Below are 20,718 nucleotides of genomic sequence, written 5' to 3' on the forward strand. Positions count from 1 at the left end.
ACGCGATTAAATTAATGTTAATTGTGCAAAACCGTAAGCACCTGAAACTCCCTATGGAATCATTCCGAACTCTGATTAGTATACTTTGATTTTAACTCTTATTTTTTTTGTAATAGAGCAACAAAAAAAACAAAAAAGCAAAAAATATTGAAAAAAAAATTGCCGACCGATTAGAATCCGAATTTATCTGGGCTTTCAAAAAACAGCAATTACACAAAAACTAGCATTCCTATTTTTTCCAACAGGAACACGTAAGTTTTGGGATCAGTGTAGATATGGAAAAATCAACATGAAGCCAATCGTTCAAAAATAAAAGATGCATTTTGCATAATTATCGAGTAATTTAGCAAAAGAACTGGTAAAAAACACTTTACAAAAGACACAAGTAGGACTTTCCTTCTTTGGAGTTAATGAGAATTGTCTTGATAGTGTTTAGAAGTTTCTTTTCAGCAAATTTTGAAAAATTTTTAGCGTTAATTACAGCCAAAGACTTACTGAACAAAAAACCATTTGAGTATATTGTTCCTCCCTCAAAATAATGGGGTCATTTGTTTTGAATAATTTTCTTTGAAGTAAAGATTACCAAACCTAGTCACGCTTCCTTGTTTCCAATTTCAATGAACATCATAAAACTGTCTAATTGGTCAGGAGGAACTCATTCAAATTATATTTTTTTTCAAACGTACTGTGCTAATCTGTGCATAGCACGGAATGTTCAGGCATATCTGTAAAACTTGTAGAAATTTTGCTCTCAAACCGCATAAGTATAGGAGATTTTTTTAAAAAAAATGCAAGCAAAGACAATATAACTTGTTGGAATGTTGAAAATGTTACCGGGCTTCGAAAAAACTGAAGAAAAACGAACGGACGATTGCTTTCTATTTGCCTATCCCTAAGTACGTAAATATTGGCAGCAAATTTTGAAGAAATTTTCTTCCTTAATAATCCCTAAAAATTTTTGTATGAATTTTAATCAACCGTAAATCATAAAATTGTAAAATTATAATTGAAAATGTTCGGAAATATTTAGATCAATATCACTTCATTGGTTTTTCTGCTCACCTTTTGTGCAAAAAGTGAATCCTGCTCATTCAGATAAAGTCTGCAGAACGCGATTAAATTGCTGTTAATTGTGCAAAACCGTAAGCACCTGAAAATCCCTATGGAATCATTCCAAACTCTGATTAGTATACTTTGATTTTAACTCTTATTTTTTTTGGAATAGCGCAACAAAAAAAACAAAAATGCAAAAAATATTAAAAAAAATTGCCAACCGATTAGAATCCGAATTTATCTGGGCTTTCAAAAAACAGCAATTACACAAAAACTAGCATTCCTATTTTTCCAACAGGAACACGTAAGTTTTGGGATCAGTGTAGATATGGAAAAATCAACATGAAGCCAATAGTTCAAAATTAAAAGAGGCATTTTCATAATTATCGAGTTAATTTAGCAAAAAAACTGGTAAAGAACACTTTACAAAAAACACAAGTAGGACTTGCCTTCTTTGAAGTGATTGAGAATTGTCTTGATAGTGTTCAGAAGTTTCTTTTCAGCAAATTTTGAAAAATTTTTAGCGTTAATTACAGCCAAAGATTTACTGAACAAAAACCCATTTGAGTATATTGTTCCTCCCTCAAAAAAATGGGGTGATTTGGTTTGATAATTTTCTTTGAAATAAAGATTACCAAGCCTAGTCACGCTTCCCTGTTTCCAATTTCAATGAACATCATAAAACTGTCTAATTGGTCAGGAGGAACTCATTCAAATTAAATTTTTTTCAAACGTACTGTGCTAATCTGTACATAGCACGGAATGTTCCGGCATATCTGTAAAACTTGTAAAAATTTTGCTCTCAAACCGCATAAGTACAGAAGATTTTTTTTAAAAAAATCGCAAGCAAAGACAATATAACTTGTTGGAATGTTGAAAGTGTTACCGGGCTTCGAAAAAAACTGAAGAAAAACGAACGGACGATTGCTTTCTATTTGCCTATCCCTAAGTACGTAAATATTGGCAGGAAATTTTGAAATAGTTTTCTTCCTAAATATTCCCTAAAAATTTTTGTATGAATTTTAATCAACCGTAAATCATAAAAATTGTAAAATCACAATTGAAATTGTTCGGGAATTTTTAGATGAATTTCACTTCATTGGTTTTTCTGCTCACCTTTTGTGCAAAAAGTGAATCCTGCTCATTCAGATAAAGTCTGCAGAACGAAAATAAATTGCTGTTATTTGTACAAAACCGTAAGCACCTGAAACTCGCTATGGAATCATTCTGAACTCTGATTAGTATACTTTGATTTTAATTCTTATTTTTTTTGTAATAGCGCAACAAAAAAAAACAAAAATGCAAAAAATATTGAAAAAAAAATTGCCGGCCGATTAGAATCCGAATTTATCTCGGCTTTCAAAAAACAGCAATTACACAAAAACTAGCATTCCTATTTGTCCAACAGGAACACGTAAGTATTGGGATCAGTGTAGATATGGAAAAATCAACATAAAGCCAATAGTTCAAAAATGAAAGATGCATTTTGCATAATTATCGAGTTAATTTAGCAAAAAAACTGGTAAAGAGCACTTTACAAAAAATACAAGTAGGACTTGGCTTCTTTGAAGTTAATGAGAATTGTCTTGATAGTGTTTAGAAGTTTCTTTTCAGCAAATTTTGAAAAATTTTTAGCGTTAATTACAGCCAAAAATTTACTGAACAAAAAACCATTTGAGTATATTGTTCCTCCCTCAAAAAAATGGGGTCATTTGGTTTGAATAATTTTCTTTGAAATAAAGATTACCAAGCCTAGTCACGCTTCCTTGTTTCCAATTTCAATGAACATCATAAAACTGTCTAATTGGTCAGGAGCAACTCATTCAAATTAAATTTTTTTCAAACGTACTGTGCTAATCTGTACATAGCACGGAATGTTCAGGCATATCTGTAAAACTTGTAAAAATTTTGCTCTCAAACCGCATAAGTAAAGAAGATTTTTTTAAAAAAAATCGCAAACAAAGACCATATAACTTGTTGGAATGTTGAAAGTGTTACCGGGCTTCGAAAAAACTGAAGAAAAACGAACGGACGATTGCTTTCTATTTTCCTATCCCTATGTACGTAAATATTGGCAGGAAATTTTGAAGAAATTTTTTCCTTAATAATCCCTAAAAATTTTCGTATTAATTTTAATCAACAGTAAATCATGAAAATTGTAAAATTACAATTGAAATTGTTCGGGATTTTTTAGATCAATTTCACTTCATTGGTTTTTCTGCTCACCTTTTGTGCAAAAAGTGAATCCTGCTCATTCAGATAAAGTCTGCAGAACGCGATTAAATTGCTGTTAATTGTGCAAAACCGTAAGCACCTGAACCTCCCTATGGAATCATTCCGAATTCTGATTAGTATACTTTGATTTTAACTCTTATTTTTTTTGTAATAGAGCAACAAAAAAAACAAAAATGCAAAAAATATTGAAAAAAAAATTGCCAACCGATTAGAATCCGAATTTATCTCGGCTTTCAAAAAACAGCAATTACACAAAAACTAGCATTCCTATTTGTCCAAGAGGAACACGTAAGTATTGGGATCAGTGTAGATATGGAAAAATCAACATAAAGCCAATAGTTCAAAAATAAAAGATGCATTTTGCATAATTATCGAGTTAATTTAGCAAAAAAACTGGTAAAGAGCACTTTACAAAAAATACAAGTAGGACTTGCCTTCTTTGAAGTTAATGAGAATTGTCTTGATAGTGTTTAGAAGTTTCTTTTCAGCAAATTTTGAAAAATTTTTAGCGTTAATTACAGCCAAAAATTTACTGAACAAAAAACCATTTGAGTATATTGTTCCTCCCTCAAAAAAATGGGGTCATTTGGTTTGAATAATTTTCTTTGAAATAAAGATTACCAAGCCTAGTCACGCTTCCTTGTTTCCAATTTCAATGAACATCATAAAACTGTCTAATTGGTCAGGAGCAACTCATTCAAATTAAATTTTTTTCAAACGTACTGTGCTAATCTGTACATAGCACGGAATGTTCAGGCATATCTGTAAAACTTGTAAAAATTTTGCTCTCAAACCGCATAAGTAAAGAAGATTTTTTTAAAAAAAATCGCAAACAAAGACCATATAACTTGTTGGAATGTTGAAAGTGTTACCGGGCTTCGAAAAAACTGAAGAAAAACGAACGGACGATTGCTTTCTATTTTCCTATCCCTATGTACGTAAATATTGGCAGGAAATTTTGAAGAAATTTTTTCCTTAATAATCCCTAAAAATTTTCGTATTAATTTTAATCAACAGTAAATCATGAAAATTGTAAAATTACAATTGAAATTGTTCGGGATTTTTTAGATCAATTTCACTTCATTGGTTTTTCTGCTCACCTTTTGTGCAAAAAGTGAATCCTGCTCATTCAGATAAAGTCTGCAGAACGCGATTAAATTGCTGTTAATTGTGCAAAACCGTAAGCACCTGAACCTCCCTATGGAATCATTCCGAACTCTGATTAGTATACTTTGATTTTAACTCTTATTTTTTTTGTAATAGAGCAACAAAAAAAACAAAAATGCAAAAAATATTGAAAAAAAATTGCCAACCGATTAGAATCCGAATTTATCTCGGCTTTCAAAAAACAGCAATTACACAAAAACTAGCATTCCTATTTGTCCAAGAGGAACACGTAAGTATTGGGATCAGTGTAGATATGGAAAAATCAACATAAAGCCAATAGTTCAAAAATAAAAGATGCATTTTGCATAATTATCGAGTTAATTTAGCAAAAAACTGGTAAAGAACACTTTACGAAAAACACAAGTAGGACTTGCCTTCTTTGAAGTTAATGAGAATTGTCTTGATAGTGTTTTGAAGTTTCTTTTCAGCAAATTTTGAAAAAGTTTTAGCGTTAATTACAGCCAAAGATTTACTGAACAAAAAATCATTTGAGTATATTGTACCTCCCTCAAAAAAATGGGGTCATTTGGTTTGAATAATTTTCTTTGAAATAAAGATTACCAAGCCTAGTCACGCTTCTTTGTTTCCAATTTCAATGAACATCATAAAACTGTCTAATTGGTCAGGAGCAACTCATTCAAATTAAATTTTTTTCAAACGTACTGTGCTAATCTGTACATAGCACGGAATGTTCCGGCATATCTGTAAAACTTGTAAAAATTTTGCTCTCAAACCGCATAAGTATAGATTTTTTTTCGAAAAAATTGCAAGCAAAGACAATATAACTTGTTGGAATGTTGAAAGTGTTACCGGGCTTCGAAAAAACTGAAGAAAAACGAACGGACGATTGCTTTCTATTTTCCTATCCCTATGTACGTAAAAATTGGCAGGAGATTTTGAAGAAATTTTCTTCCTTAATAATCCCTAAAATTTTTTGTATGAATTTCAATCAACCGTAAATCATAAAAATTGTAAAATTACAATTGAATTTGTTCGGGGTTTTTTAGAACAATTTCACTTCATTGGTTTTTCTGCTAACCTTTTGTGCAAAAAGTGAATCCTGCTCAATCAGATAAAGTCTGCAGAACGCGATTAAATTGCTGTTAATTGTGCAAAACCGTAAGCACTTGAAACTCCCTATGGAACCATTCCGAACTCTGATTAGTATACTTTGATTTTAACTGTTATTTTTTTTGTAATAGAGCAACAAAAAAAACAAAAATGCGAAAACTATTGAAAAAAAAATTGCCGACCGATTAGAATCCGAATTTATTTCGGCTTTCAAAAACACAGCAATTACACAAAAACTAGCATTCCTATTTGTCCAATAGGAACACGTAAGTATTCGGATCAGTACAGATATGTATAATTCAACTTAAAGCCAGTATTTTAAATATAAAGGATGCATTTTGCATAATTATCGAGTTAATTTAGCAAAAAACTGGTAAAGAACACTTTACGAAAAACACAAGTAGGACTTGCCTTCTTTGAAGTTAATGAGAATTGTCTTGATAGTGTTTAGAAGTTTCTTTTCAGCAAATTTTGAAAAAGTTTTAGCCTTAATTACAGCCAAAGATTTACTGAACAAAAAACCATTTGAGTATATTGTACCTCCCTCAAAAAATGGGGTCATTTGGTTTGAATAATTTTCTTTGAAATAAAGATTACCAAGCCTAGTCACGCTTCATTGTTTCCAATTTCAATGAACATCATAAAACCGTCTAATTGGTCAGGAGCAACTCATTCAAATTATATATTTTTTAAACGTACTGTGCTAATCTGTACATAGCACGGAATGTTCAGGCATATCTGTAAAACTTGTAAAAATTTTGCTCTCAAACCGCATAAGTATAGAAGATTTTTTTAAAAAAAACCGCAAGCAAAGACAATAACTTGTTGGAATGTTGAAAGTGTTACCGGGCTTCGAAAAAACTGAAGAAGAACGAACGGACGATTGCTTTCTATTTTCCTATCCCTATGTACGTAAAAATTGGCAGGAGATTTTGAAGAAATTTTCTTCCTTAATAATCCCTAAAAATTTTTGCATGAATTTCAATCAACCGTAAATCATAAAAGTTGTAAAACTACATTTGAATTTGTTCGGGATTTTTTAGACCAATTTCACTTCATGGTTTTTCTGCTAACCTTTTGTGCAAAAAGTGAATCCTGCTCATTCAGATAAAGTCTGCAGAACGCGATTAAATTGCTGTTAATTGTGCAAAACCGTAAGCGCCTGAAACTCCCTATGGAACCATTCCGAACTCTGATTAGTATACTTTGATTTTAACTGTTATTTTTTTTGTAATAGAGCAACAAAAAAACAAAAATGCGAAAACTATTGAAAAAAAATGCCGACCGATTAGAATCCGAATTTGTTTCGGCTTTAAAAAAAAACAGCAATTACACAAAAACTAGCATTCCTATTTGTTCAATAGGAACACGTAAGTATTCGGATCAGTACAGATATGTATAATTCAACTTAAAGCCAGTATTTCAAATATAAAGGATGCATTTTGCATAATTATCGAGTTAATTTAGCAAAAAAACTGGTAAAAAACACTTTACGAAAAACACAAGTAGGATTTGGCTTCTTTGGAGGTAATAAGAATAGTCTTGATAGTGTTTAGAAGTTTATTTTTCGCAATTTTTGTAAAGTTTTTAGAGTTAATTGCAGCCAAAGGTTGGGTTAACAACACTCCTCTGTTTTTAGAGGTTAAAAGAATTAAATTTCACAATCTTACAAATTTTAACATATTTTTTGGGTCAAACTTGCGAATTAAAATTGGTTAAAATTATCGACAAATGTAAACAATAGCAACCAAAATTAGTCAACTGTTCAAAAAAAATAAACATAGATAATTGTGCAAAAAAAAGTTCAAATTAATTTTAGTTATAAATTCTACGTTGGATGGGCTGGGTAATGAAACCATTCACAACCCTCCACCCTGAATATATTGGTCAACCCATTTTGTTCGAACAAAAAACTGATTGAGTATACAATTCCTCCTCCACTAAAATGGACCGGAACAATTTGAAAACATAATTTCCCAGAAATTTTTTTTCGTAAAAAATTTAGATATATAATATATAATCAAAAATATTTCCTATTATATAGCTATTGTCTTCATCCAAAAAAATCAAAAAATTATGGAAAATGTGATCAGAACGACATAAAATTTAACAAAACTTTGGACCTCAATAACTACCTGTAAAAAATATTTGGTACCATAGTGTAAAAAGAAAAAAATCTTTTTACACTATGGTACCAAAAGCTACGTACATATGAAGATTTTTTGAAAAAAGTTACAAACATCAAATATTAATGCATATTGAGTTCAAACTTCTTCTCTAAAAACGCGTCATTACACTTTTGGCATTTTAAAGTCTAGCAGACGGTTTGTAAAATTTTCATAGAGGTTTCTAATGACATCTGGGTCAATTTCTTTTCTAAATTTCAGACATTTTTTCTTCTCATTTTTCCACCAAATCTGTATGTTTTGGTAATCGGTCCTTCAAAATTGCGCATACGTTTTCAATTGATTTTGTTCTGATTTACATGACTGCTACAACAACACCTTCCACTCGTTCTCTTGGATAAAATTGCCGATAATCTTCGATTTATGCACAGGAGCATTATCATGTTGAAAAAAAATGCTCTGAATATGCATGCTTTCTTCGCAATTTTGTCATAGTTTCAAACACCCGGCAGCGTTTAGTTTGTTTGGAGTGTCTTAACAAGCATTTTTTGTCCATCTGATGATCGTAATGATTCCCGAAACATAAGTTATATCTTTTGTCCGAACTCAAATTTTTTGGTGTTTTTTTGAGTAAACTCGATGCATTTCTTCAAAAAACTCGAAAATTCCGTCTGTAGATTTAAACACCTTTGTTTCGTCAGTAAAAACAGCATAATGCTAAGGGAGGAAAGACCGTTTGTGCATATTGACACACAATTTTGAACAAAAGAATTTGCTTTTTTCATCAAACTGACTTTTTTTGCAGTATTTCTTGAAATAACTCCATGTTTTATGACAACCTGTCTAAATGTAGCACTGGAAATTGTATTGTATTAAGATAAGGCGTTGTGGGTAGCTGTGATACGCACCAGAGATGTTTTGGGAACTTTAAAACATCGTTAGCAAACTTTTTTGATTTTTTTGTTAATTTTGGGGGTATTCCGCTGGATTTTTTGGCCTCGAAACTGTTACTTTTCAGATAAAGCTTCTATGCATGCTCTGCACTGGATCTTGATTTCAGGTTGAGTTGTTCTTGTATTTTCTTTTATGAAAATCCGACATCTCGTAGCCTAACAGCTTGGCGAACAGCAAAAAACAAAGCGGTTTAACCATTTTTTCTCTTTAAGCGGAGAAAATAACACACCTTAGCTCATTTGATGCTTATGAAGCACAAATCATGCCTTAAAACAGAAATCACGCTGTACGCAGCTTTTTGTTACCATTGTGTATTTTCATATTCTACGCTGGACGGGCTTTTTAATGATACCTCTCATAACTCACTATAGATAATCAAATATCTCGATCAGCGAAAATTCACTGAACAACAAACCATTTGAGTATATTGTTCCTCCCTCCAAATAATGGGGTCATTTGTTTTGAATAATTTTCTTTGAAATAAAGACTACCAAGCCTAGTCACGCTTCCTTGTTTCCAATTTCAGTGAGCCTCAAACAACTGTCTAATTGGTCAGGAGCAACATATTCAAATTAGTTTTCTTTCAGTGTACTGTGCTAATCTGTGCATAGCAGGGAATGTTCAGGCATACCTGTAACACTTGTAATAAATTTGCCCTCAAACCGCATAAATATAGCTGATTTTGTTAGAATCGCAAGCAAAGCAAAAGTAACTTTTCGGATTATTGAAAGTGTTACCGGCCTTCATAAAAACGGAAAAAAAACTAATGGACGACTGCTTTCTATTTTCCTATCCCTAAGTACGTAAATGTTATCCGGAAATTTTGAAGAAATTTTCTTCCTTAATAATCCCTAAAAATTTTTGTATTAATTTTAATCGACCGTATATCATAAAAATTGGAAAATTACAATTGAAATTTTTCGGGATTTTTTGGATCAATATCACTTCATTGGCCTTTCTGTTTACTTTTATACAAAAAGTGACTCCTGCTCATAAAGATAAAGTCAGCAAAAAGCGATTAAATTACCGTTATTTGTGCAAAAATGTAAGCATAACCAACGAACGTCGGGCGAATTGCTCTCAAACAATTGACGAGTGGTCGGCTTTGTCATTAGATAGCTGCGCGGCCTAGGGAAGTTAGCCTTCGCCTAATTTACGGGGTTGGGGTGAGCATGAGAGAAGGGGGAGAGGAGAGGGAGTAACGGAAGGGTGGGGGAAGTGTTAATTGTAGAAAGGGATGGGCGGTAAAGGGGGGAGGGGACAAACTCCACGAACCGCCATTCAAAAGATGAATGTATGGCTCTTAAACTGCTTCGGAGAGTTGCATGCTTCGATACTTAGAGACCAGTGAGCCTTAAGTCTCTAAGAGGACTTAATTCCCTCCAGTCTTCACCTCTTTAACTCAGCTTTGAGGACGATGTCGTGGTCGATAACACGGGTCAAAGAATTCAATAAGTTGAAATTTAAATGAAATTTTGAACTGAAAATATACAAAAATTAGCTTGTTTTTATAGTAGTTATTTATGCGAAAATAAACAGAGAAAATTTAGATTAGCTAAAAATATTTTACATGATTGGCATGTGAATAGATCTTAACTCCGAATCCCGGAGGTGATTTTCTATTTTCATCAACATTTCATGAGAATCATACATGGCTTGTGTACAATAGAGTTCATTAGTTGGAGGTCGGTGGATGTTAGAATCAGTTTTCTGTTGGTGAGAGAATTTACTTCTGACATATGATTGATAGGTCAATAAGATAATGATAGCGCCAAAACAAAAATAGAATTGAGTTTAGTTTTGTGGCCATTACTTATCGACACAGCAATAAAGTTCGTCAGGTAAGTTCTTCTTTCGTTCTTTGAAACTTTATTAAAGAAAACTTCAAAAGCTCTTGATGTTTCTTTGAAACCATCACATTCTCCCTCCTTTTTTAAGCAAGTTTGTGGATATAGGTTCACCAAATCTGTTGGGTTGTTTTCTGAGGTTTCCGGTTGTTAGTGCTCTGCAGATGATGTAACCGCAGAAGCTTCATCTTGAAGTGAAGGTTCCACATCTGGGCTCTGAAGTTGCTGTTTTGATTAAGATGTGTTCTCCTCCACTGCTGGTTCAGTTTTCATATTGTCCTCGTCTAGTCTCGCAATTTGGTTGCCGCTCACTAGAATAGTCCGTGCTGAGTTTTCGGGCTGTATGAAGGAGCAGGAACTGTCTTTATCTTTTCTATGGCCTTGAATAGAATGGGTTAGCACAAGTCGAAATCTGCTATTGCTGGTAGTTTCACTCTGCGTCCCAACAAGAGTTCAACTGGAGTTTTGTCCCTCGTCTTTGAAGTGTTGCGATATGTCATCAGTGCCCTTTGCAAGAATGCTCCAAATGACGCATGAAGGTTGGGACTCCACTCTTGAAGTGCCCGCTTCACTGTCTGAACTGGTATTTCAGCTAGTCCATTAGCTGTTGGATGATAGACGGGTGATTCCAATTTCTTAATTCCCAGTGATTCACACCACTGTTTAAGGTCATCACCTAGAAATTTAGGACGATTATCCGATAATAAGGTTTTTGGTATTCCGAATCTTGCAAAGATTTGACTAAGATATATTTTAACTGTTTCTTATGTTCTATTTCCCGCGGGGAAAGCTTCTATCCAAACAGAACCCGCGCCAACAGTTACTAAGATATTGCCTTCGTCCTGCCCTAAACCCAGTCTATAAGCAGCCGTTCCCAAACGTCGGCTTCTGGCCACGTAGAGACTGTTTTTCCCAGGCTAGGTCTGTTCATTTGACAATTCTTACATTGACTAACAAAGTGTTGAACGTCTTGGGTAATGCCAGGCCACCATGCTATCATTCTGACTGGTGCCTCAGTTGCTTTTTTTCTGGGATGTGTCTCATGCGCTTTTGTCAAAACCAAGTGTCGTAGTTTGGGTGGAATGAAAGGAACAACACCTCTGAAGATGATTCCATTATGTAAAATAAGCGCATCTTTCTGTTGTTCAAATCCTTTTTCCGCTTCTGAACATTGTTTCCATTTGCCGCTTTTGATTCGTTTGATTATGTCCTGGAAGAGTCTGTTTGTTCCAAGTTCAGTTTTGATTTCTGCTTGGGTCACCAAATCACTCGAGGCGAAGTAGATGTTATTGATTGTGAAGCACGCTCGACCGTTGTCCGATTCCTCTTCGTCAAAATCCGTTCTGCTCAAAGCATCTGCATGGGGTATCTGCTCTCCTGGTATGTACTTCAACGCATAGTCGAAACCCATTAGAGCTATTGCCCATCTTGTGATTCTCGCTGATGCTGTCTTCGGGATCTCCTCGTCTGGTGCAAAGAGATATTTGAGTGGTTTGTAGTCAATCTGTGGGGTAAATTGTCTTCCAAGAAGGAATTGCTTAAGTCTTCTGGCCACAAACACAGTTGTCAGTGCTTCCCGCTCTATAATCGAGTAGTTTTGCTCAGATGGAGTCAATTTTATTAATATATATATATATATATATATATATATATTTATATATATATATATACATATATATATATATGTATATATATATATATATATATATATATGACTGGATGTCATTGTTGCAAAAGAACCCCGACAATGGTTTTTTCAGAGGCGTCAGTAGTAACTGTTGCTTCTTTTTAGACTATGTGGCTGTACTAGTGGGTTAGCACATAATTCATTTTTTATGTCTTCAAAAGCTTTTTGTTGCATTTTGCCCCATAAGAAATCGCTATTTCTCATGTTATTTAAGGGTAGCATTTTGCTGCAAAATCAGGAATCAATCTTCTGTAAAAATTAGCCAGCCCAACAAACAATTCCAGTTGTTTATTGGTAGTTGGTGCTTTTGCATTTTTTTTCAACATGTTTGGAATCTGGTGCTATTCCCTCTTTTGACATGGAGTAACCCAAAAAGCTAACGCTTTCGATTGGTTTTGAGTTAGATTTTTTCTCAATAATAGTAAAATTTTTCTCACGTATTCTTCTCTTGACTGCAAGCATTCTCTTGTCGAACTGCTCCTTGGTAGTTCCAAACACCAAATACATCGTCTTGAAAGATCACAACACCTTTGATTCTGTTGAGTGTTGATTCAATGCAATTCTGGTAGATTGAAGAAGACTTTTTCAATCCTTGAGGTAGTCGGCACATATTGAACAGTCGCTGAGATGTGTTGATTGTGCATATACCTTTTGTTTCTTCGTCAAGTTCAATTTGATAGTAGGCATCTGAGAGGTCAATTTTGCCAAAGTATGAGGCCCCATGTAGGTTGTGGAAGATCGTCTCCATGTCTGGTATTGGGGAGTCCTCATCCTTGACCTTGCCATTGATGTGCACTTTCAAGTCTACGCAAAGTCTCAGTTCTCGACTCTTCTTTCTCGGCCACACCACTGGAGATGCATTAGTGACTCCTCCTGGCTTTTCCTGTTAAAAGATGCCTTGTCCGACCATTTGATCCAGTTTCTCTGTGACCTTGTCTAGAAGAGGTAGAGGTATTTTTCTGGCTTTGCAGAACATTGGTTGTGTTCCTGGTATCAGCTTCACGTGAGCTTTGCACCCCTTCACAGCAGGTAGGTGCTCAGCTGTGATGTTGTTCACACCGTGCTTGGGTAGAAGGTTTCTACCAAGTAGTCCAAATTCTTTATCAGACTGCACAACTGCTAGTTGTTTTTGCGTGAGCCTGCTTCCGTTCCACTCAACTTCACAAGTAAGTGATCGCAGAAGCGTTAAATCGAAGCTTATGACCATCATAAGCTTCGAGATGTCTTATTTTGCCATCCAACTGAGGTTTACCAAGCTCAGTCCATATTATTGATGATATCACTGTGCTATCTGCACCTGTGTCTACCTGCATTTTTACTTTGCAGTTACTTATTGAGATATATTCCCATGTCACAGACATGCTAAAGATTTGTTCTTTGGAATAAAACATTCCCATCTTCGATGTTGGAGATGCTTGCTCTGAAGAAACATTTTCTTCTTCGCAAAAGTTATTCTGTTTTTTGTACTTACCTGATTTTGGTTGGGGTTTGCTTCTACATATTTTTTATATGCTTCCCACATTTTCACAGGTGTTGCAGTTTTTACTTAGCGCTGGACAGGGTCTACTAGAGTCTGGCTTACCTCCACACCTAGTTCACATGTTGTTGCTTTTATTAGCCGTAACTTTCTCAATTGGTATTCGAAAAGTCTTTTTGAAGTTGAAACCAACTTCTTCTTTCACAGTAAAGGGCTTATTACCTGATGAAGAACTTGCAAAAGCCATTGCTTGACTTCTGAACTGTAAGTTTTGGGTCATTTCAGTAACTGACATTGCTGTTTTGTTTTGCTTTAATGCCGTCTAGTAGTCTAAGTTTTGCTTCAGGGTCCCTCAAACCTGAGATAAATTTTATTTTTACCAACTCCTCTTCGGGGTTGGCCGCTGTTTTCAGTTTTTCGAAGTCACAATAGCGTGCTTCTTTTCTAAGACGTGCTAGGAAGTCGTCGTCTGACTCCCCTACACCTTGTATTATGGACAGAAATTTAGCCATTTCTGCCGTTACTACTCTCTCTTTAGGAGAAATATAATTTTGAATCGCCAATGTGATATCCTTATAGGGAGTGTCTCTCAGATTCCTAGGACTCATTAGGCTCCTAAGTTTAATAATTGAATCTTGCCCGCATATAATAAGGAAGAGATTGGTTATCTGTAGGTCCTGTACAGTACCATCGGTGTTGACCTTGTCCTCTTTCTTCTCTGAGCGACATTTCGCCACAAAAGACATAATCCACGCAGTAGCTGATTCTGCATTCTGTAGATCCAAAGTTTTTCTGTCTGTAGCTGGTCTGGACATCATTGTCGTGGTCGATAACACGGGTCAAAAAATTCAATTAGTTGAATTTTAAATTGAAGTTTGAACTGAAAATATACAAAAATTAGCTTTTATTTATAGTAGTTATCTATGCGAAAATATACAGAGAAAATTTAGATTAACTAAAAATATTTTTCATGATTGGCATGTGAAAAGATCTTAACTCCGAATGCCGGAGGTGATTTTCTATTTTCATCAACATTTCATGAGAATTATACATGGCTTGTGTACAATCGAGTTCATTAGTTGGAGGTCGGTGGATGTTAGAATCAGGTTTCTGTTGGTGGGAGAATTTACTTCTGACATATGATTGATAGGTTAATAAGATAATGATAGCGCCAAAACCAAATTAGAATTGAGTTTAGTTTTGTGGCCATTACTTATCGACACAGCAAAAAAGTTCGTCAGGTAAGTTCTTCTTTCGTTCTTTGAAACTTTAATAAAGAAAATTTCTAAGTTCCTTGATGTTTTTTTGAAACCATCACAGACGAAAAGTCAAAAAAGTCAGACGAAAAATCAGTCAAGCGCAAAATTGCAGAAAAAAGACCACAGGGCTAATATACCTGCTACAAATTTCGTTTTCTAAAACTCGACATCATTAAAAATGAGACAAATAATTCAAATTTACTCCAATTTAAATATGCTTTGATTTTTGCCTATCTATTCTTATAAATCATGTTCTGTATTGAATACTGTTATTTTTTTCGTGAATTAATTCAATTTAATTCTGCTTTTCAATTTAATTCTACCTTTTAAGAGCTACACTTTTGAAATTCCTTTTTAATGACATTTTAGGGAAATAAAATTATCAAATGACAATGTTTAAACCGATGCGCGTATTTATATGAAAAAATTGATGAAAAATAACACGGCCGCAAGCTTCAGTTCCGCAAAACCGAAAGCAGAGCAGGGGCAATTTATTGGTATACGTGGGTCTTTGCCATTATACCCCCTCCCCACCATGTTAGCGGGCATGTTACGTATAGCACCCCCACCCATTACCTATAGCATAATGGCACAATGAGGGGCTTTAATTTCGTATGGGATGGCGGGGAGGGAGGGAGGGAGGGAGGGTATAATGGGAAAACGTATATATGTTGGTAAGCAGAAGAAAACTTTTATTTTTTTCACCTGACAAGGTCTGCTAATCCTTTAGGGTAAATGTGTTCAGGCACCAGTAACTCGTCAGTGTCTATGATTGCAATGTGTTCATAAGTGAACATGTTGCGGTAGAAACAGTCGTTGATTGCAACCAGCTGGAGGGACTGGCTCTTTATCCACATTTCACTCTGGATCAGGGCTGTCACATCCATTCTGTGCTGGCGACGAAATCTACCCCTGAAACAACATCAAGGAAAAGAGTTTTGATATTTTCCCTCGATTTTGCTCAAAATTGAACTCTAATCACTATGAAGACTATAAAGAATTAGGTAAATAGTAAAATTGGGGGTCTCTCCCATTATAACCCCCCCCCCCCAGCATAATGGTCAATTAACGTTTTTATACCATATTGAGGGCTATAATTACGTGGGGGCTATAATAGAAAGGCCCTAAAGTTGATGTGATCTGTCAGCCTTTAGTTGAGACTCAAAGGTAAGATCTTGCAACAAACTCTTGCAAGATCTTGCGAATAGATGTGAATACTGTGAACTTCCTGGCAGAATCGACAGAAAAACATCGAGCCTCGAAACAGAATAGATCCGTAAAATGAATGCAAAAAGGCAGTGTTACTCATTTGTAATGTACTCACCCCCCCCCCCCCCCCCCCCCGAGAACAAAGCAGAATGATGGCTGTGTTTGATAACATTTTAAATTTTGCAAAGGACAATCAATATATGCAACACCACATAATATATCTCCTCAGCTGTGATAACTTGTGGCCTTCCAGCCAGAATCCCACCGCCCCCCGCTTTATGGTCAGAGAACGTATATTTGCCTCCTCCTTTGCCCTAATTTTACTATTTTCGTGGGGTAGGGGTATAATGCGAAAGATCCATAATCGGAAAGCACTTTCCAGTTTTCGCTGCATTTTAACAGAAATTGCTCAAAATGAAAAAAAAACTTAACAAAAGTTGATTTTGTTCTGACCCTGGAGATGGTTTTGGAATAGCAATTGCTGGTCTGACGTGCGCAATGCCCATGTTTTTGTAGTACTCAATGAGGGCCTGTGCCTGTATGGATATGGAAGTGCCAGCCTCTATGTCTGTAGACACCCTCACGTGGAATCCTTCTACCCCCATGTAGTGATGGTACTCAAACCTAAATGAACACAACCCTTAAAGCAATCAACAATCCCCAACCCCCCCCCCCCCCCCCTCCACTGAACGAAAAGTTTGGTTTACGTGAAAAATTACATTGAAGATTGTTCCAGTTTCCTTCAATTGTAGGGCGAAATTTCACGAAAACTAATTTTAAGTCCTAGCGCGAGTTAATTTTGCCAAAAGATTAGAGAAGCTCAAAAATCAAAGTCCTAATCTCACCCAGGTTGAGGTCCCAGACCGAAGCCGGATATGTCCAGACCTATTGCTTTAACTTTAGTTGCAACGAAAACTGTAATCGAATTTTTAACCTGTGCTCGAAACAAAACAATTTTAATCAATTTTGAATTTATTTAATTTCGATCAAATGCTTTATTACCACCTGATTATTACAACAGAAACCCAAAACATAGCCCAGTAATCAAAGTCAAAATTTTGATTTTAATCAACAGTCATAATTTGCACACATTACTTTTAGTCAAAAACTAAGTTAAATCAATGGCAAAAACTCTGCTTTGACTCAAATCATTGTTCCGAGTCGAGAAATTTTCCGAAAATTATTTAAGAAATGCGTTGAAATGCGCATATTTTTCAAAAAATTCAGCGCAAAAACCTTACATAATGATGCGCTGAAATGTGCTGAAATTTTGAATTCTCAGCGCCTTTTCAAAGTTTTAGCGCATTTCAGCGCATTCACCGCTTTTCTTTCATAATTTCAGCGCATTCAGCGCACTTCTTACAAAAAATGCGCTGAAACGGCGCTTACATCTCGACCCGGCGTGCGACTCGTTGCAAACCCCCGTTGCGATAACAGCAGTTGCAAAACTTACCGGTGAAATCCTTTTTAACACCCAATGAATATTACAATCATCTGAAGAAACAATGGCAAAACTCTTCTTCGGTTTTATCTTTTCCCAACGCTGTTGCTATATGATGCGTGGCGAGAAAAGGGTAAAAGAGAAAAAGGTAGTCTGGTCAACTTAACAGTAGCGTAAGTTATGCAATTTTTGTAATCGTAACAAAAGTTGATTGATGAATATTACCAAATGGTTATTATCGGCATCGAAAAGTTATCTCAGTGATGAAGCCGAGATAATGATTAAATTCCAGAGGGTAATAAAAACCGTATGGTAATATTCATTAATCAACTTTTGTTACGATTACAACGGTTGCATAACTTACGCCACTGTTAAGTTTATTAATCTATATTTTTTCTTTTACTCTTTTCTCGCCACTCTCAAAATATCATCAGTGATGAGAAAAGAGTGGTAGAAAATGAAAACACCGAAGAAAAATTTAGGCACTGTTTCTTCAGATGATTGTAATATTCATCGGGCGTTAAAATGATTCCACAGGTAAGTTTTGCAACTGTTGTTATCGCAACGAGAATTGATTAATATTCATTAATCAGGACATTTCTGTTCCGTTTGTAGTCAAGAGGCAACATAAGCATACAAAGCGATGAAGCAGACTCGCAGGATAATTTTCAAAATTATTGATATGAATCAGATCTCCTCAGCTCGTGGCTTCAAACCTTATCAAAGCTTGACAGGAGGGGGCATTTAACTTTATTGAAAATTGTTATTAAAGATTGTTTTTGTTGATATTCATTTAAAATGCTTTTGCACCTGAAAAATTTTATGACTTTCATGACTTGAAATCTTTCATGACGTGAAAACTTGCCAAAAAAAACAAAAAAAATAGCAGCAAGAACATTTAAACACTATATATACGTGAAACACAATCACCATTCTATGAGATTTGAGACAGACGATGACTCCTGTCCTTGTATGTGGTACCAGTTGGATCCACAAAATCCCAGCTCTTTCTTCACCATCGGTCTCTTTATCTCCTCCACTGGCAACTCTGGCGAACACTGCTGAGATTCCAGACAGATCTAGGAAAAAATAAAGACAGACTAACAGTTGAACAGAAACGTGTGCCGTTAAACTTGAAATGACATGTAAAACTGGACTTCGGAAAATATTGTGCAGATTGTAACAAAAAATGGCATGTACACCGGACACAGATAATCATTTTTAATTGCTCTCAAAAAAAGTTTGTATCGATTATAATAGTCCTGTGTTCTTTTTCATTCAATTTTTCGCTTGAGCGATTGTTCGTTTGACCCTTTTAACTTCTCGTCCTCAAAAACGGGATAAACAGGTAACGCGCGGAGGATATTAAGTGGCTGAGCATCTCTCTTAGAGCCTTTTGCCTTTCTAGTCACTAAGTATGCGATGCACAGAAACTATTCCGAGGATCTGAGGAGACAATTTCATGGCGTCGGTCATGTTATATTAGTCGGTTATGTTTATATAATTCTTGTATGATTACTATGAATTCTTAGCTAATTTTAGCATAAAAACCAGAAACTCATAACAGAAAGTCACATATGACCTAATATAATTAGTAAATAATCTTACCTAGTTTGACTAATAAGAGTTTTGTGTGATGTCCAGCCCGGAATTTCAGAACTATTTTTCACTTAGCTGTAAGACACAAAGGAAAACTCATATATGCGATTTTCTCAACTAATATTGTTCCTGAAATTCTATAGTACGAGTTTTACAGTTTTCCTCAAAAAATGAACAAAATATTAAATTTTTTGCCAAAAATTTCAAAACTGCGATTCTGACGTCAGAAGCAAAGATAATCACTTATTCAGCATTGGAACGGTTTCATTATTAAACAAACACAATTTGAAAAAGACGGCTATCTTGTAAATAAAGACTTCAACAACGTTGCTAATATTAGTATCCGTTATATAAATATGGCTTCAGATCCAATTACAGATCGGTGTTTGACTAAAAAATGTATCCGGAACGACTAATTTTTGTTCAAGTTTGAGCGCTAGCCCGCTGCTCTGACCATTATTGGTGAGGTTAGAGGGGCATGCAGAATACGCAGATAATTGGAAAATCAATTTAGTGTTGTTTGATTATGGGTGGCAAATATACGTAGTAAATCAGCTTATAAAAAAATGTAAATTAATCATGAAAGCTTGATTTGGATGTGTGAAATTAGCTCGAAGTTAGCGCATGTGATTTCTCACTTTTAACTTTCGGAGTCAAGCTGAAACGCCTCCTGTCGAGCTATGTTTTCTTATTCCAAGCGATTTGGTCAGAATATCTGTAGGCCTATTTTCTGTAATCAAATATGACAGTTGAAGTTTCTGGTTTTCTACCAGCTCTCGCAAAAAGTGCAGTTTTATGGCAAAGTGTTTAGTTTTTCCACGATGCATTGAATGATTACTTAATGCAATACAAGCCTGATTATCGACAAAAATTTTCAGAGGTAGTTTACAAAAAATTGCTAAGTCCTCTAGAATTCCTCTAGGTGGATGGCTTTTTCACTCGACTCAACAACAGATTTAAATTCTGCTTCAGCAGTTGATGTTGCTACAGTTTTTTGGGCTTTACAACCCCAAATTATTGCTCCCGACGACTCACTAATCTTAAAACAAAAACCTGAAGTACTCATCCTATTATCTATGTTCCCTGCCCAATCAGCATCAGAAAAATTTAACAAATCCAGAACTCTGATTGAATGTTCCTCTTAAGTATCCAAGAACACGCTTGGCTGCTTTCCAATGAACTTCTCCGCGATTTTCAACAAACGAATTTAGAGCATTAGCAGCAAAAGGGTCTACTCGACAAAGGTAAATAGTTCAGACAACCTATCAAACTTCGGAAATTAGTTCTGCTCATTCTAAGTTGCTCCTCACTCCCCTCCTGAGGACAATCATTTTTTGAAAGTTTACAATTTTCTTCTAGTGTTGTGCCAGTTGGCCCACAATCGTTCTTTTTGAAAGTTTCTAAAATTTTTTCTATGTATTTCTCTTGGCTAAATTTTATTTCCGATGAAGTCTTTTCAATTTTCATTCCTAAAAATCACGTCAAATTTTAAATTCTTGGAAACTTCAGCCTGAAACCAATCACGAAAAGTTTCAGAAATGCCACAAACTATCAAGTCTTCTAACCACAATCAAAGAAAAACAAATTTTTTTC

The 20,718-nt window shown here is 35.0% G+C and overlaps 1 protein-coding gene across 1 annotated transcript in view; it reads right to left on the reverse strand.

Moving 5' to 3' along the window:
- LOC142341471 (uncharacterized) overlaps positions 1–20,718 on the reverse strand; it is a 71,343-nt gene that overhangs the window by 34,610 nt on the left and 16,015 nt on the right. Inside the window, exons 3-5 of the mRNA XM_075392432.1 lie at positions 18,457–18,605; positions 16,539–16,709; positions 15,582–15,788 (exon numbers count right to left, since the gene is read on the reverse strand). Coding sequence (XP_075248547.1) covers positions 15,582–15,788; positions 16,539–16,709; positions 18,457–18,605 — 527 coding nt within the window. The remainder of the gene's footprint in view (positions 1–15,581; positions 15,789–16,538; positions 16,710–18,456; positions 18,606–20,718) is intronic.

Source organism: Convolutriloba macropyga, chromosome 6, assembly GCF_964194025.1.
Source record: "Convolutriloba macropyga chromosome 6, txConMacr16.3, whole genome shotgun sequence".
Classification (NCBI taxonomy): domain Eukaryota; kingdom Metazoa; phylum Xenacoelomorpha; order Acoela; family Convolutidae; genus Convolutriloba; species Convolutriloba macropyga.